This window comes from Macadamia integrifolia, chromosome 4, assembly GCF_013358625.1.
Source record: "Macadamia integrifolia cultivar HAES 741 chromosome 4, SCU_Mint_v3, whole genome shotgun sequence".
NCBI lineage: Eukaryota > Viridiplantae > Streptophyta > Magnoliopsida > Proteales > Proteaceae > Macadamia > Macadamia integrifolia.
The window spans coordinates 25,563,566-25,579,222 of NC_056560.1; the positions used below are offsets into that span (position 1 = coordinate 25,563,566).

The 15,657-nt window shown below is 36.7% G+C and overlaps 1 protein-coding gene across 1 annotated transcript in view; it reads left to right on the forward strand.

Annotated features, from left to right (window-relative positions):
• Nucleotides 1–5,816: 5,816 nt before the first annotated feature.
• The window catches only part of LOC122076612, a gene marked incomplete in the record, with an annotated part of 36,297 nt that continues 26,456 nt past the window's right edge, over nucleotides 5,817–15,657 (forward strand). Inside the window, 8 exon segments of the mRNA XM_042642011.1 lie at nucleotides 5,817–6,273; nucleotides 7,463–7,525; nucleotides 11,762–12,114; nucleotides 12,254–12,353; nucleotides 12,431–12,508; nucleotides 12,613–12,672; nucleotides 12,806–12,910; nucleotides 13,811–13,921. Of these exon segments, the coding sequence (XP_042497945.1) occupies nucleotides 6,073–6,273; nucleotides 7,463–7,525; nucleotides 11,762–12,114; nucleotides 12,254–12,353; nucleotides 12,431–12,508; nucleotides 12,613–12,672; nucleotides 12,806–12,910; nucleotides 13,811–13,921 (1,071 nt within the window).

The window sequence follows — 15,657 nt, forward strand, 5'->3', positions numbered from 1 at the left end:
TTTTTTGTTTTTGCCGTTTTTGCCGTTTTCCGCATTGATCTCAATTATATGGAAAAAAAAAACCAGCGCCTTTTGTTTTTAAATTTTATTTAATATTATATACATTTATAATTATATATATATATATATATTAAATAATAATATTTAATTAATAAAACATGAGCTATTCACACAATTTATGCCTTGGTTCAGTATTTCAAATCCAAACGTTTAAAATTCGTATTGTTTATTTATTTATTAATTATTAGTATTATATTTTGCCTTTTTATGAAAGTGTTTGATCATAATTTTTACTATCTAGTTTGAACTCTTAGACATTTTAAACACGTTGTGCTATACGTTGTTTTCTTCTCATTTCACTATGATCCAAACTTGAACTTGATCAGGATGAATTGGATGAATTCACGAGGTGGAGCACCCAGGACTCACAAAATATTGAGATTTAGAAGACGAGACAATAAATATACATTAAATAAGGGGATCTAGATTAAGATCATGGGTGGAGGTTAAGGTTGTATTTGATATGAGTTATTAAAATACATTATCGACATAGAATATATTCTAATAATGTATACCAAACTCGATCGTTTATTTATTTTTCAATATGTTCTCCATTTAAAACTTCTCAAAACTAGAAAGCAATGTTGGGTGTTCACTCTTATATACATGGCAGAATGTTTTTAACAGTTTCGAATATCCATGTCAACCATATAAAGCCAAAATCTACACCACCAAATAAGATCACGCATTATCTTTGGGCGAATCTAGGGTAGGGGGCACATCCTAATTAATAGTTTAGTTTGTAAATCCACTAAAGCTTTATTCTATTAATTTGTCTATTGATGTGAGACATTAAATAATGAATTTAAGTTCTTTGTTTGGCAGCGTAACCAGTGATATGGGAGAGGAGAGAGGTAAATACAAGGAGGCCTACATAGCAAGCTAGCACACGTTACACTCTTAAACAAAAAACAATGTCCCTTCAATAAAATAGAGATAATCCCCACTAACCATGCATGGTGACAATAACTTATCACCATCTGCGTGACATAGAGAAGAAAAAACGTTTTTGCATATAAGACAAATCACCATTGATAAGACTGACATTTCGACTACCAAAAATACTTTTACTGTACAAAGGTTCAAACCAAAGGAAAAATCACAAATTGTTGCGGTGCCAAGCTCAATGATTGGTTACAACAAGCAATACCCAATAAAAAAAATTGTATTTAGATTTCAGATATGACAAGTTTTTTCTTTTCTCTTTTAGTAGCAGAAATTGCTCAAGTATAGAGAATCTCTTTATCCGCCATGATGTGATCCCATGTCGAATTCTTGCATAGCTTAGTTTCATTATGATCGCTCCCCATCTTAAATATGAACCTAATTCAATCCAAAGGTCAGATGTTGTATTTGAAGATGTTTTCTCCTCACTGTGAGAAAAGATTGAGAAATAAAGCTTTCTATCAAAAAAAAGTGTTCTATGTCTCTGTAAAAGGCCTTGCACCCCAGGAAGGGCATGGTGATCATTATGTGCCTATTTTTGTGACGCAGGGACCATACAAAAATTTTTATCCCAACCAAAAAATATATAAAAGAAACTAATGTCCTTTTTTTTTACGTCCCTGTTAGTAACTCTTGGCATTGACTTGGTCACAACTCACAAGACTTGCAACTTTACATGCGCAAACAAATAAATAAGATCTTCCAATAGTTGGACTAACATCCTCTGCGTAGGTGCGGCCGTGCCATGAGGATCCGATGGTCGAGACGACATCAACACATGCCCCAATGCCGTATCAACTATCGGATCCTCGCCGCATGGCCGCACCCATGGCAGACGATTTTTTTCGCCAATAGTTACTTCACTATAGAGTCCAAGTGTCCTTCATATCAATCTTCACTCACAACTTACACGGAAATAATAATGGATGCTCACCCTATGCTTTTATACATGTCCCCAATTGCATCAATCAAATCAATTGATAGGTTATCTTTTATCTCCTGACGCAATAGGTTTATTGAATCCATACCCTACTCGTGCATGGAGATGAAGCCACCCTCCAAATGTTAAAAGGGGTTTGTTATTTCATCACAATTTGGTATGAGGCAAAAAAATATGGGTGGATCCATGTCAGACTCAACCTCGTTTGTCTTCAAAGTGAGGCAAAAGTGAGAAAATTGCAAGATTGCCACTAAATGTGCAAGTGAAACATTAGTTAATGGAAAACAAGCACAAAGCAATATTTTGGCTATGAAGAGGGACAAAAGATAATTTGAAATATACTCAATACAACATCAATAGTAATAATAACTAACTACTCTACCAAAAAGTAAAATAATAATAACTAACTATAATTTCTCACGGTTTCCCTTTAGTGTAGTCGAAGCAAATCAACCATAATATGTTCCACTTGCTAAGTGGAATTATAATTGTTTACCCAAAGAAACATCTGTAATTGCATAGCCTTTTTGAGTATCATTCATTATACTGAAACGCAACTAATCAAGATAAAATGATTCGATTTTAGTTTCAAATATAATTTTTTTTTTCAGTCTCATTTTAGTTTCAAACTATGGAATTTTTTTGGTTCAATTCAGTTTCAGTTTTAGGGCTGAAACCATCATTTCGAATTGAACCAAACCGAATAAATCTAAAGTGTTTTAACGGCACTGCCTTCTACTTTGAAGGTCTCAGTCTCACATAATGACCTTGTTTGAATATGCCTTTTGTCTAAAGCTGATTTGGCCATTGGAGTTAGCGAACGTGGATTATAAATTTAATTCATTGTTAATATTTGGGGAAAAAACCTTTGATGAATTATGACATTAACGAACAAGGTTTGTTTTTTACCTTATTCTTTTGGGTCGATGAAGATGTAAAACTTTTATGCCTAAAAATTAAACCAAATCAAATACAAATTGGGTCAAAACCGAACACAGAACCAAATAAATCCAGATTGAAACCCAACCGTGCCACTTCTATTATGGTTTGGAAAATAGACTCTTATTTGGTTTTAATTCCACATGTTATATCTTGAACCAATTCAAAACCAGACCAATTGACACTCTTAACACACTTCACTGAAATTTGTTTTCTTCCCTAACCATTTGGGTATTCTCTATGTGCACTTATTGGCTTGACATGCAAGATGTCAATATACAACAATGTATCACTTCCTCCCTTTATTATATATCTCAAGGAAAAAGTTATCTCCAAGTTGCTGGTGGATGGAGCCTCCGGCAACAACTCCTCTCTGTCACTCTCTCCTTCTTCCCACTATTGAAGAACTATAACCTTCCCTCAAATTGCTTAGTTCTCTATATCTCTAGCTCAGAGAACCCTCTCCCATACAACCATCTAGTTCTTTGATATGCAACCATCATTGTACGATTTCATCCATTCTTACGAACAAATCTAATTTAACAACAAAGAAAGAACTGAACATTGGCTTTCGAAATTTAGTCAATCAATAAACTACTTCTCCAAGGCCTCTAGTCAATCCAACGCCATAACATGGGTAACTATAGAATTTGCCAATATGATTTTGCAATTTTGAAACTTTAGCTATAAATGCAATTCTACCAATAGGGTTGGTAGCCTACTGAAAGGTAGCCCTTGCCCTATCACCGCTCAAGTCGATTAGTTGTGGGTTCGAGTCGGCACCCCTGCATTATTGCTCATTGGTCAAATAGAAGCATTGCTTGCCGAACTGGAGCTTTGGTCTAGGGATTGTTATCACTACCATGGAGGTTGGAGCACCCTTTTTTGCTACTCCCCACCTCCGCAAAAAAAAAAAAAAAAAAAAAAAAAAAAAAAAAAAGAAAAGAAAAATCCTATAATTGGTTAGCATATCAAATATAATTACATAATTGATATGCTATATAAATGAAGCCAAGCGTTCCCTCATAAATCTTCCTCTATGCTCACTTGAAAGTATTGGTAAATCAAAGTAGAAGGGGGGAGCGTTTAAGGGGACCCCTATATATTTGATGAGTATTATTTCCTAAATATGTATCTGTTACAAGTTGGATATGGACTAAAATTTGTAGATAGATAGACCCCAACGTCTCGTACTCACTTGTCATAATTCAGCCCAAATGAAGTTTAATTGATCCCAAGGAAAAATGGAGTTTTGGGAATTCAAGAACATGAGTGCACAAATAGTGGTTGGGGTTAAGTATGTGTGAATTGAGAGATATGGGGATGCACACCAATATACAAAGAAACATACAGTTTAATTCGAGTCTAAAACTCGATGAGGGTCGACCCTAACTATCCATTATTTATAAATTATTATAATTGTTAGATCATTATGCCACATGATAATATTTTGTGGGACATGAAAAGAATCTTATCGTAATGGTGCTGTGAAGTTGTATTTTTTCTTTATTAAATTGCAGCTCTATAATCTTTGGCAAGCCACTATAATTGTAACACTTGATTATTAGATAGTGGTTTACTTAACCAATCGCCAAAAATTGGAAGATTTAAAGAACATAGCTAATCACAAAAAACAAAAAGTAAAATCTCAAAAAGGGCAGTGAGAAGTTGTCAATTTTTTTTTTTTTTTGGTTCCATGTTTTATTCACAAAAAATATTGAATGTAGGGAAATAAAGGGGCTTTAAACTTGACTTGAATGTAATTTATCATTTTTTGGGTAACCATATGAAAATATAGGGTTAATCCTTGTTTTAGGGGGGGGATTCGGGGGAGTGTTGTACCAAAGGGGAAAAAACAAGTAAGGTTATTAATTTTTTTTTTTCCACCAGCCTTGTTACAAGAAGTTTTTCCCATTAGATATATCATCTATGGGATGATGTTTTATGTCTTATAAAACAACCTTCGACAAATGGCCCTCGTCTATCTCCCTCCTCCCCAGGAGCAAAGATATTATTTCATAAGGGAAAGAGAGTGTTGTATCAAAGGGAAAAAGAGTAAGGTTATTAATTTTTTTTCCCCACCAATCTTGTTACAATAGTTTTCCCCATTAGATATATCAACTATAGGATGATGATTTTATGTCTTACAAATAACTTACGACAAATGACCCCGGTCTATCTCCCTCCTCCCCAAGAGCAAAGATATCATTTCATAAGGGAAATAGAGAGAGAGATAAGCACAGGGGCATTGGCATACTTCATGTTTCCTGTCAATGATATACTTTTTGGGAATATGAACATTATCCATGAACATACGGTACTCTAGGCTTCCTTATATCTATCTCTCTCATTTCTCAATTATATCTAAGCATGTTATGATTATGACAAGATTTCCCAATTAAATATATCAATTATGAGATGATGGGAGTGAAAGTTTTGTGCACAGATACAGTAGTCTGTCAGATAGGGGTTGAAGGGAAGGTACATTAGAGACCTTCATCCCCCATCCAACTATGCACAACCATGCACACAACCTTTTACCCCATTATATTGCATGTTATTTATTTTAATGAACTAGATTTAAAGATTCTGATTTGACTGATCTTAATAAACTAGCAAATGGAATTCCCTCTTCACAGTCGGTAAGGGTAACAGCGTGACACGGTCCTCCATTCGCTGGAGAGGATCTGGTGGTCAAGGCTTCTCTCTACCACCCGATTGTCCACCGACTCCACCCAATGCGTCGCAGGACCGCTCAAGAGTCAATACATTACCCAAAGTAGCCTCAATGATATTTTATATGGTAAGATGACGGTCAAGTCTTATTCGTCATTTCACTATACCTGCCGGTTGCCCACCCCACTCCGTCATAGTGTCTATCTAAAAGGAACGGTAAACACAAGTTGGCATATTTTCACTTTTAAAAATGGTTTCTGATTGGAAGAAATCAATTAATTTACATTTTCTTTCGTTTTTGGACACGGACAGAACTCGACCAAGACTGATACTCTTCAAAGCCCTTCTGCCCGCGACTTTTACATAAACGGATCGATTTCGATTGATTTCGATTTGCAAATCTGATTAAGCTCGTTCAAATGTGTTCATCGTTGTTACTTTATCAGGATTTGGTGTTGTTAGATTCGATGGAGTTGGTTTCTTGACAGGAAATTGCAGTCGCTTTTCTAGCCATGGTAGATTACGGAGGAAGCCTAGAGAACGGATTGGCTTACGGTCGAGATACTCGATCTCAGTGGAATCGTCCGAAGGAGACTGGTATTTCAAATTTGGTCGATAGGTTCTCTGGATTGGGTGTTCATGATTCTTCCAATGAAAGTTTATTTCAGGTCATGAAGGCAGTTGAAGCTGCTGAGAGTACCATCAGGCAACAGGTTAGGTTTCAAAGATCGAGATGATATAGTTATATTTTTCTTTTCTCAATCTCTGTATATATCGTACACTCTCATTGAAGTTTATTTTAGCTTTAGTGAGTCTTGTATTCTAAAGGTGAACTCGTCTTCTATTTCTCAGTATTAGTTTCCTAAATATCACTTTTCATTACGAAAATCCAAAATTCCGCGAATTATCTGAAGTTGGGAGTAAAGCTCATACTTGCACCGGGCAGCTAAGCACATCGTTAATCACAGACTTTGGCTCCGAGGATTTCACTTCTACAACACACTTAGTATCCAGCCATTGAAGTGTGTGGGGAATTGGGTTCCAAAAGCAAATGGATGGGAGGTTGGGCCTTCACTTTCATCTCTGTAATTAGGCATATACTATTGGGATCTATGGATTCAATCATGGCCTTGCAAATGTGAGTGCACACGCATACATACATGCACTCACTTTCACATTTGATGTACTCTAGGATGGGTCCGAGTTATTGACTTTGGGTAATTGGGTGGAACCTTGTATTCAAAATCGGGTTTAGGTTCATCAATCATGTTGTTCTTTTTATTAGCTAATTGTATTTACTCTTTAGGTTCGGGTTGTCTAGTGGTCTATTGAGTTTATGGCTGTTGGTTATTTAGGAAAATTGAGGTTGGCTTTGTTTGGATGGAAGGTGTTGTAAAGTAGAATATTTTAAGAAGAAAATGTCAGCGTTATAAAAAATTGTAACACTTTAGATGGTAGTTGAAAGGTGAACTAAACATTTCCTTTGCCATACTTTTCTTTAAAAAAAAAGAAAGCCCAAGTAATTTAGCTGAAAATTTTTCTTGCTATATATACTTATATGGTAAGTTTTTGAGTTAGTTGCACAATTATTTTTGGTTACAATATTCCTTTCCCTTTGTTTCTTTTCAACCTTTGCATAACTTTACATCATGTTACATCCAACCAAATTGAGCCCAAGTGAAATCGTTATTTGTGGTTCTTAAACTTCTTGGTGGTTAAAATTTATTAGTTTATTAATGTAATTTTAACATTCAAGGGCTATGGCTTGATTAATAGTAAGATTTCCCACCACTAATGGTAACTGGTTAATCATTGATAATATTTTCATGGCTGTTTCGTTCTTATATCTTTTGATTGCTTGAGATGGGTAACTAACTATCAGCCTGTTGTACATATTTTTAGGTGGAAGAGAATAATTCTTTGAGGAGTGAAATTCAACGAAAAAATGAGGAACTAGAAAGATATGTAAGTTTTTTATTTTTATTTTCAGCTTCCTGTAGGAATTAGTTTTATGTGCCATTTTTAGCTTGAAATCTAAATCGAACTCTGGCACACTCTCCCTAATAACTGTGAAGCAATTGGACAAGTTCATCAATTCAACTTGTCTAAACACAGTTCAGCCTTATGGTCACATGGATCCACTTTCGCCAATCAGTCCTATTTAAAGTTTTCAAAGCCTTTTATTCCCACAAGGCCACCCTCAACTGTAGATCCAATTGATTCGGTTGAGGCGGAACAACCATAATGCAGAAGTAGATTATAAGTAACTAACTCCGCAGTTTATAACCCCAAACAATACAAATAGGAGTAAGAAGCAAAGAAATAATACCATCAAATAAATCCCCAAGGATACAATACCCATATAGGAGCAAAACCAGCCCAAAACCTAACCCGATAGCAGAGAGAAAGACCTGTTATAGAGCTGGAGAGAGAGAGGTGCGGCCAGGGTTATAGAAGTTCGATTGAGTTGCACTCTTGGGCGTAGATAGTCCCTAGGGAGGGTACAAAAACCCCCAAAGTTGAGAGGATTCTGACGGTTGGTTGTGAAGTTACAAGCTTTCTTGATTTTTTGACCTAAGAGAGAAAACTGAGAAGAACCTTCAAGAACAGCAGCTGAATGCTTCTAACAGTGACTAGGTAAGGATCGTGGGACCCTTATGAGGCCTGGAATACCCTGATTGAAGACCTGGCTGAACAGAGTACAGAAGAGAGAAAGAGAGGAGATCGATCTCTCTCCTATTCCCACTAGGATTGTTGATCGGTTCTGATTTCTGGAGACTGTTATCAAAATCTGAACTATACCTCTTGAATGTTACAGCAAATAAAATAAAAAAGAAGAATAAAATAGATGGGGGGTTGAGAAGGGTGAAAGAGAATAAAGGAAGTGGCTATCTCAGCCTGGGCTTCTCACCCACAACTATCTTAGCTGCTTTAAGTATTTAGTTGCAAACTTTCTTTCATAAATGCAAACTTTCTTTCATTCAAATCTGTCCAATAATGGTATATATGTCACTCTATTTATAGAAGAGAAGTTTACAATCATACTAATACTAGGTACTAGTTTTCCAATAGGACTAGACACTCCTACTACAACTAGGAGCTAGTTTCCCAATAGGACTAGACACTCCTACTACAACTAGGAATTCAAAATAGGACTAGGACTTGACTTTATGACTCCAACATGGAGTAAGACTAACTAATTAATAGTCCATATAGGACTTTACAACCAACTAATGGCCTAATGGACCTTTATTGAATTAAATAACAATTAATTAAACTAATGAATAAAATCCCGTTTTTTTACCTTCTACCCCTATTTTAGGCCTATTAAAGTGGTCTATTTCAAAGAAAACCCATGGGATCAAAGGCCCAACACATACATAACACAACCCAAGGCTTATTTGCAATAAAATAAGCCCAAGTGACTTATCTACATCAAACCACCAATGGTAGCATCTGTCAAAGACCCATCACCAGCAGCGAGGCTAGTGCCAGCATCCTTGCCTGTTCTGGCCGTGTGAATTCCCCAGCGGCGAACTAACAACTTGTGGGGCCCTATCTATTCCATCTCTTGAGCCCTGAAGAAAACCCCCTCCCTTTCGGACTCCATATCTCTTTTGACTCTATATATGCGAGTACATACGGAATGCGAGAATTTCCACCTTGTTGAAGATCTTGTGGTGCTACCTGAAGACTTAAATGAATAGCCATTGCTGTTAAGAACAACCGAGATCCAATGAGAATTTGCGTGTAGCTTCTGGTCTTTGACATAAAGAAAGAAGCGAGTGAATTTGTGCTTAGCTCCATACAGACATGTGAGAATTTGGTCCTAGCTAGTGAACAAGAAAGAAGTGAGTGAAGTGACCAATAGGTATTGGGCACGAGGGATGGACTCTTTAATGTACTCATGTGATTTGGAGAGGTGCAAGCATTAAGCAAGAAGAATCATATGATTTTTTTGAAAGAACTGTCAAGGTGCGAAAGCCACTTCTCTTGCTGCCAGTTGTTCCCTAGATCTATTCCCGTTCCATCAACTAATCTTCTTCTTTGCTCTTATTCATTCTATTAAGTAAAGATCAATAAATCTCTATGAATTCTCCTAATCTAATTTCTGTGTATACATACTTGTTTCCGTCCTAAGCTATGCATGTCCTTCCTCACCACTTCTAAAGTCAATTTGTTGTACTCCTAGCACTTTAGTTTCTCCAATCCGAATCATATAACTCCTCCTTACTGTAGAATTCAAATGTTGCTGTAGAACATGACCATACCACCTCAAACGAATTTCTCTTATTATGTGTCGGATTTACTCTTAAATTAGCTCTAATTTGTCCATTCCTTATTTTATCTTTTTCTAGTCTCACGCATCCATCTCAACATTCTAATTTCAGCTAGATAAATATTAGTTCGTTATTCCAATACTAGCAGATGTTTCTTGACTACATTATCTTTGATTCCTTAACATTTTTGAGTAGATAATCTTAAAATTATGCTTCTACCATTTACTACACCTATTCTGCCACTACTCGTTATTGTTGGAATTCCATATGTATAATTAACACATCTGAAAATCTGGCATCACAAAGAAAATCTGGCCATGTATCCTGTATTAGAGCTTTTAGTTGAAATGGTAGTGAACATGGTATCAGAGCATGATACCTTGTAAATGTATACAACAACTGATCAACACAAAGGGAAGGGCAACATAAATGTAAATGTATACATCAACAGGTTACACAGGGGGGTTCTGTTTGGTGGTTTACCTTTTAGTGTTGTGATCATTTTTTTTGAAAAATACCTTACTATGATCTACGTAGAGGCTGGATCTTGGCACAACAGTAAGGTTGCTCCATTTTGACCTATTGGTTACAGATTCGAGTCGGGAAACAGCCTCTCTGCGAAGCGGAGGTAAGGTTGCGTACATTATGACCCTCCAAAGACCTTGTACTGGTGGGAGCATCATGCACTGGGTACACCCTTTTTTTTTTTAACCTTACTATAGATCTACATGAAATGCAAGTGCTTCCTGGGAGGTATCTTAGTTCCTGTGTAAGCCTGTAACAAAAATTACTTTGATGGGAAATAGACATGTTTAATGAACATAAAATGCCATGAAATACTCTTAAAATGCATTGTTAAAATCTTGAGGACCCCCTTTAGTCACAGTTTGGTGAAATGTAAGCTGGCATTTTTTTTAATTTTTTCATTGACGAGAAAATCAATTTTATTGAATAAAACTAGAGTAATAATGATGTAGGATCAGTTTGGGTCGGGTCTGGTTTGGTTCAAATTCTGGTTCAAACCATGGCTTGGTCCAAGAGATAGTTCAGATCTGGTTTTGTGAACCAGATAGTTCGAGTCAAGAAATAGTCTCTTCACGAAGCGAGGGTAAGGCTGCGTACATTATGACCCCCCAGACCCTACAGTGGTGGGAGCCTTGTGTACTAGGTATGCCTTTCTATAATGTTTATCCAATACATGGGGCTCAGTTGGAAGTTTCTGCATAGCTTCAATTCCAAGAATTCCAGATATCTTGGAACCTAATCTTCCCCAAACCATGGGCTTAGTTGGAGTCTCATCTTATCTCTATTTTGTCATTAAGGTCATAGTAATTGGCTGCATTAGGGACTCTACGAGTCCAGCCATGATTTAAGTAGTTTTCTTTTATTTTATTTAGTGTTATGGTCTGCTTAGGATGCTCCACTAGCATGCTTATGGGAGAGTTTGGCTGTTGTCAGTCTTGTTTTTAGGATGTTTAAAATCAAGGGCTCTCCCAAGTCCCAAGCAGCCTACTTTTGGAGGTATAGATCACGAAAAATATTAAGGTGAACCACAATTAGAAACATACTTGCCCCATTAGCATGCATGTAATGGAACAACCATTTCTGGTTTGTCTTTTCTTCTTTTATTTATTTCCTTTTTAGATAAGGTAGTTTGATAAACCTTGATCATGCCAACCATCATAATAATAACAAGGAATACATTAGCCTGCAATATTTCTTCGGGTGAAACATGTGCCTCTCTACCTTTAACTTACACTTTTTGCCCCCTTAATGGTTTGTTACTTTGTTCTCTCTTGGATCAGTTGTACCGTGTAGTTTTGGGACACATGAATTTTTGTTTGCCTCTAAGGCCGTCTATACTTTATTGAGAAAATAATTATTCATTAAGCTAAAAAAAAGGAACCTGTCCTTTTGGCAGAAATCAGATGATACTTCTGCATTAAGACCTCATTCAGATGGCTTAAGTGAGCATATTCTGGGACCCTACAGACCACATCAGTCTGTTTCACCTGTAGAGAATCAAGAAGATAGGCATAGATGGATGGATAATACTTCATCACTTGGCCCACATGGTACATTAGTTCTTAACCAAAACACAGTGCCAAAAAATGAGGATCCTGCCATACAGACTCGATCAGAAAGCCGTCACTACTCTGAAGGCAACAAGGTAAATGGAACTTTGAAGGTATTTTCTGGTGCACAGGCAGCTGGAGACAGTGCTGGATTTTCCCAGTTTTCCTCACCATCTTCAAGATCATTTTCTCCTACCAGGTATGTAAAACCATGTAGGCTATTACATGAATGTTTTGTTTCCCATATCGTATTTCCGAGAAGGTCTATCAAAAAGACGAATGGAAGTTCGTAAAGCACTTCCTTTCCCCTTGAGGAAAACTTCAATTGTTTTGTTTAGGTACCAAAGGGAAGGGGACTATGATCCCAAGTTTAATTTATCCGGACAAAGGCTGATGCCATTTTCTGAGGCCAATAACTCAAGCAGCCTTTGGAAGCAGGTGTGACTACTTTGTGCAGATTTGACTGCATAATTTGATATAATTATTTGATGGACAGGATATCATCTTTATTGCAGGACCTTGTTCTTAAAGTTCGGGAGCATGAAGAAGAGATTTTGCAGCTGCGGAAACATCTTTCTGAGTATTCCAGCAAGGTAAGTATAATGTGTCTGGTTTTTACTTCTGCTCAGGTATTTATTTTGAATCCATGCTTGATTCCATATTATTAACTGAATGCACCGATCCATGTTGTTGATAGGAAATACAAATTCGTAATGAGAATTATGTCCTGGAAAAGCGGATTGCGTACATGCGTTTGGTAAGTGAATGTTTTGCTTGAACCTGCCTTCCCAATGTGTGCAATTTTTTGACCTGATTTTATTTTTTACTTTGTATCTTCCAATTTTTGAGCTGATTGTTTTTCTTTCTTTGTAATCTGATGCTGCATTTAGGCATTTGATCAGCAGCAGCAAGACCTGGTTGATGCGGCATCAAAAGCTCTTTCATACAGACAAGATATAATTGAGGAAAACATACGTCTTACCTATGCATTGCAGGTACTTGTTTATTTGTTTTAATTCTTAGGATTTGGTTGAAGTTCCTTGTACTCTAAAGATATGACAGAAATATATGTTTCATTTATTGTAGTTTCCCAGATGAATAGCAACTGAAAATTTTTATTTAAGGAAAAAAAAAGGGGGAGTTCATGTGGGGTTGGAAAGGACCCCCACATGTTTAGAATAAAATAAAATAAAAACCAAGGTTACAATAGCAATTCAAGGAACTAGAACAATTTCTTTTTTCATTTTTTTCCTTTTTAGCCTTCCCCAACAATCACTGTAATGGTGAACTGACCATAAGTCTGTTCTCACACTAAAGCTTCTGTTGTAAGAATTGGTTGATAGGTAGTCCAAATATTCCTGACTTGTGCAACTATTAATATGTCTCCAATATAATCATCTTCCTTATCCTTAAGGAAGTCCTGGAGATCCACTTCTGGGTGATATTTTTTAGGAAGTTTTTTCTATACATTAAAATTTTGTTTGATTGAATGTGGAGGACCCAGCAAGGGGACATACTAGTACATTACTGTGAAGTGTAAACAAGAGAGAAATTGGAGAACATATGCGAAAGAATTGGAGTAAAGTTGTTCTGCTAACAGTACCTTTCTAGCTAATTCATTTCCTGAAGATGTATTTTTTTGGTTCTGCATTCCATTTGTTCTATATTTTCCCATGATGAGATCTACTGGACTACTTCGGATGTCCAGTTGCACATTAGTTTGAGTGAGATGATTTATGTTTCTTGTTCTCGTACAGCTTGGTAATCTATTAGTTGTGTTGGCAATATGTTCTCTCTAACAGCAAGGGCCTAGGTTTAGGATTTAATCTTTCCAGCCATATTTCTTGCTTGATCAAACTAAAATAAATTTGAGACTTGTTTTCTATTTCTTTCAGTCTGCACAGCAAGAAAGATCAACGTTTGTCTCGTCTTTGCTTCCTCTCCTGGCAGAGTATTCTTTGCAGCCGCCTGTGCCTGATGCGCAATCCATTGTTAATAATCTCAAGGTCTGCATGATAATCATGATTTCCTTACTTTCTTGATTATTGATGCAGTATTCATGCCTTAACTACTAATTATTACTCTCTAATTGGAAGATCATATTTTATTTATTTATTTATCTTTGGTGGTGATGATTCTGCTTTGAAGTAGATCATACCAAACTTACCTTCTGAAACTAACTGGATTTAAGATTTGTGGAATTGGTTTTTATTGATAATTGTTCTTAAAAACCATTTGTGCTTAAAAAGTTCACTTTGTTCGTGCATCAGGATTGGTCTGATTACATGCGTACCAAAACATTGCATCATTTTGTTGTCGACATCTAAGTATTCATTGTGTGGATTCCAATGGGATGGTGAATTTTACTGCTGGAACGTCAAATTTGAAAAGCAGCAAAGGTTTGGAACACTTATTTTGGCTAGAGGGTAACCATCCACATTCCACAGTTGTATAAGTCTTCATTGTACGACCCATTGTCCTCTCCAGTTTCTTCTCATATACATATGAGCTCTGACACTTGACACTTCGGACCATAGGTCTGGTCCTCAGACCTGGGTATCATCACTTGACCACTTTGCCTATGGTCATTTTAGTCCTGCCCTTAGCTCTTTTAGCTCCTCAAATCTGAATCCGATCACTCCTTCTTACTTGGGAACTTTTGAATTATGTAGTTCTCTTAGATGGTCACTGGTTCATGGATCGAAATATTATTTGATACAAAAATGTAAAGAAATTTTCTTATTGTGTAGACTTTCGATTTCTTATTATTTTTCGTGCTTAGCGGGGCTGTCAAGAATCATTCCTCCTTTCATAAAGGTAGGTTGGGTGACAGATAATCTTAGTGGTTGATGTAATGCATGTGGGAAGCTTTGGCTTGACCGGTCTATATGGTACGTCAAGTAGATAGCCGGTACCTAATTATAGTCTGTCGTAATAGGCATGTGGCTGATTTGTGTGGTGCGTTAGGTTGACAACCAGCACTTATTACAATTAGCCATAACCCATCAATCTTTTGGCATGGATCTTCGCATTCATCCTTGCTTGGAATCTCCATGTAGCCGACCCCATTAAGTTGGGTTAAGGTTTTGGATGTTGTTGTTTGTTGTTGGTGATAACATAGTGTATGTATAGGTATTATGTAGTAATGGCCCACAACCGGTATATACTATGTCCCTCGTCAATTGTATGATATATCGGTATATAAACCTTTTTCAGAATATTGGCTTTTCATTTCATTTTTCACAAACATTATTTTTGTTATTAACTCAGTTTTGGCTGAAACTTATGATAGCAGCAGAGGGTGGCATGGGTACATGCTTAAATTTTTTGGTTGTCACCTAAATGCCCCATACCATAGCTTTTCTGAAATGTCCCATGTGGCATACTGGTCCTCATATATGTCATAAATGCATCTGCTATTATGATAGAGCCATGCAAGATAGTAGCGGTGAATGATGTAACTCTTTGGCATTGGTTTATTTATACTTGGACTTTGTTTATGTAAATGAATTTTTATTTTTGCAAATCTATTTAAATTGTGGGGAAGGTTTCCTGGTTGCTGGTCCAAGTAAAGGAATCTATGGACAGCAACTTGGTTATGCTTCGTGGCAGGTTGAATGGGGCTGAGCTTTTGTGGACTGGTAGACCCAACTCCCAAGGTCCCATGCTCACATGTCAAGTTTCAGTTCAACAGAGTTGGCCAAGTGTCCCCCACCCCCTCCCCTCCCCCCCACACACCCCC